The 3,223-nt window shown below is 49.6% G+C and overlaps 1 protein-coding gene across 1 annotated transcript; it reads right to left on the bottom strand.

Moving 5' to 3' along the window:
• Positions 1-545: 545 nt before the first annotated feature.
• LOC143906637 (uncharacterized) lies at positions 546-2,617 on the bottom strand. Its single transcript, XM_077422830.1, has one exon. The coding sequence runs from the start codon at positions 1,356-1,358 to the stop codon at positions 546-548; it is 813 nt and encodes a 270-aa protein (XP_077278956.1). The 5' UTR covers positions 1,359-2,617.
• Positions 2,618-3,223: the final 606 nt, after the last annotated feature.

Below are 3,223 nucleotides of genomic sequence, written 5' to 3'. Positions count from 1 at the left end.
TGGAGGTCCCGGTGTAGTCTTTATATAATGTACTGTGGAATGTGAGCACTTCTGCTTGTGTGTTCCCGTTGTCTGCATAATGCGAGGAAACCGTCTTAGCAGCTGGTGAAAGGGTGAGTCCCCTATCATTGATTTGACGGACGGTGCTCCATTCCTGTTTGCTGACCCGTTGGCTATTAACCCTGTTATGGCGTCCACCAATTGTCCCTTTCTGACATCTGGAAGGAGGTGAAAATGTGCCAGGAAATCCGATCCAATAATTGGCGATGTCACATCAGCTATGACGAAACGCCACAGGAATGCTCGACGTAAACCGAGATCTGGTTGTATGGCGAGGTCTCCATATGTTTTAATGACGGATCCATTTGCCGAAAAAAGTCCATTAGTGCCAATCAAACGACGATTCTGCACCATCGATCGAGGATAAACGCTGACGTCGGATCCCGTGTCGATCAGGTATCGCGTCTTAGTCTTGCGATCCGTCATGAACAGGCGGCAGGGTCGTTTCGGGCCGGGGTCGCTTGCCGCTAACAACGACCGCCCAGTTAGTTTTCCAACGCCAATGGCTTCTTATATTCACACGGCTGTGTGCATTTCCGGGCTTTATCTTTGAACCTTCTATGGTAAATGCATATTTTATCGTCCGTGTCCTTATCTTTCCAGCGAGGACGGCTCTTAGAACGGTCGCGTTTCTTGCTGTTTTCCGTGGATCGAGCCAATCGACTGTTTAGGCTTGCTACTTGTTTGACCAGTCCTTTAATTTGGTCTTCCAACGTAGAAGTACTCGTCGAGGGTTGTACGCTGGCAACTGTAGCTGCCCTACAGGTGACTTCGAATACTCTGTCTGCCTGCTCGGCTACTGCTTCTAAGTTATCCGCGGTCCTCGTTGCAAGTATAGCTTGCAGTTGAGATGGTAGTCTACCCATCCACAACGTGCGCAAGAGTTGTTCCGGAATGGCAGAGCTAGCGTGGGCTTGCAAATGCCGTAGAAACTGCGATGGTCTTCGATCTCCCATCTCTTCATGTTCTAATAATTGACGAATTTGTTGCTCTTGAGATATCGATAAGCGCTGTATCAGTGCCTTCTTAATGCTCGCGTATTTATCAGCTGCCGGAGGTTTCGTAATTAGGTCTTTAATTTCTTTGGCATGTTTCGTATCGATGTGCGCCAATACGTATGCGTACTTGGTGCTGTCCTGTGTAATGCCTCCAAGCATGAATTGACCTTCCAATTGTGCAAACCATAGCTCCGGTTCATCTGCCCAGAAGGGGGGTACTTTTACACCTATGCGGTTGATCATGGCATGCTCATCGATAACATTCGCCATTTGATTGGTTCCCTCTGGCGGATTAGCCATACTGGATCACGTCGGGGTCACCACTTTGTGGGTGCTATTTCCGTATTTATGATTTCAGCCCACGATTTGTATCGTGATCCAGTAACGTCCGAGGTAAACCTGTGAATTAATTTTAGATTCTTTTGGGGCCCCGCGAGATGCGGGGCGACGTGCGGAGCACGTGTGCAAGGCGCCCGGAGGGTTATATTCCGGAGGCGCAATGCAGGGAGATTTATTCTCCAAACAGCTCCTTTAGCAGGGAGCGTCTTTGACGGCTGATCCGAGTGTATCTCATCGGAATCAAGCCCTTGCCCGGAGTCCTGGGCATCCGCTTAGGCGTAGTTGGCGGCGGACTCAGCGGATCGATCACCACCAGCGAGGGCGACAAAGAGTACGTTTGTGTCTGTTGACACTTTGTCTTCGGCGAGGCTATCTTCTTTGGCGATGTTGTCTTCTTCGGCAAAGCCAACTCTGCCAAGCGATTCTTCCAAGTGCGAGGGCTCGGTAGGTCCGGTAAGTCGCAAGGAATCAAAGTCCACGCCCGGAAGGAGTCCACTTTCTTTTGCTGAAGTTGGCAACCCCTTGGAGCGGGCGGTTGCCCGTAGCGAGGACAATTTTGCGTCTTCCTCTTCCGCGGCAGCTTGACGAGTGATGGTACGCTGGAAGGGAATGCCCGGAGCTCGCTCTGTTACCAGAGGCCCGGGGACAGAACCGAAGGCCCGGGGCTCGCTCTGTTACCAGAGGCCCGGAGACACGCTTCGTTATGCAGAGTTATGCCTAAAAGGCTCCCTCTGTTCAGTGGCCCACCAGGAGCTCGCTCTGTAGTTCCGTAGGAACTGTTTTCTGGCCTTTTATCTCGCTTGGTAGCCGTTGTACAAAAGAACTTCAAGTCGAGAAAGGCTCTGAAGTCCTTTCAGCGGGTGGTCTTCTTATTACTCTCCCGCGAAATCTGGCTCGCGCGAAACTGCATGAGCGTTGGCCGCCTAGCGGCGGCGCGGCGAACCCGCTAGCGCGTGCGGCGGTTCGACCGTGCGGCGCGCCCGAGCGGCGGCTCGCCAGGCGTGTAGCGCTGCGGCGCGGTGCCCCGTGGCGCTGTGAGGATTCAGCCGCCACAGCTACAATGCAGCATGTTCGTATTTCACTTATTACAAAGAAATATATACAGTATATTAGGAGCGTTCTTGGCATGAAAATGTAAAGAATGGTTCTTTTTATCATATTAGTACCGTTTAATCATGATAATTAGTTGTTTAAAAACTGAAATGCCGAAATTGTGAAAACTGTGCCAACGAGAGCTCCGGTCTCCTCTACGTCTTCATCAGTAAGTGAATATCGTAACGATCGATTTCTCTCGCTCCTCCCTCAAGCCGTATATGATTGACTAATAAGTGATTTTTTTTAATGATATGCCGAATAATTTCTAAATCAGATTAGTTCTTGTGCTTTTCTCAAGGATGATGACTCGGACTCGACTAAGTGTCCACTTCTTCCTCTTTGGTTTTCCTTTCTGTTAGAATATATGTACATCTATATTACACGATTGCCAAATTCAGCGAGAATCTAAGAGTTAGAGCGCGCAGGAGAGGGCAAACGTATACATGTACGTTTCTTCCCTCCCCGTATGTGTGAAGTATCACGAACGTGATGCGTGATGCGTGAGAGCGAAGCAAGGGCGTATTACGGACAATACGGACTCACTGCCGTATAGACTCGCCCTGAGAACGGAACGTTGATTGTATCACCAATAGTTATTACTCTTAAATATACTTTTGCACTAATAGTGATTACTCTTCATATCACTCCAAGTATTACCGCATCCACAATCCCTTCATGGTAGCAGAGCGTGGTTTTCGGGTTTGCTTGTGTGATCCAGCATCGGCTTTAAT

The sequence above is a fragment of the Temnothorax americanus genome, unplaced genomic scaffold, assembly GCF_048541705.1.
Source record: "Temnothorax americanus isolate GAGA-0224 unplaced genomic scaffold, ASM4854170v1 Scaffold74, whole genome shotgun sequence".
Taxonomy (NCBI): domain Eukaryota; kingdom Metazoa; phylum Arthropoda; class Insecta; order Hymenoptera; family Formicidae; genus Temnothorax; species Temnothorax americanus.
Note: the sequence above shows the minus strand (reverse complement) of the source record. Positions and strands in the feature narration are given on the sequence as shown.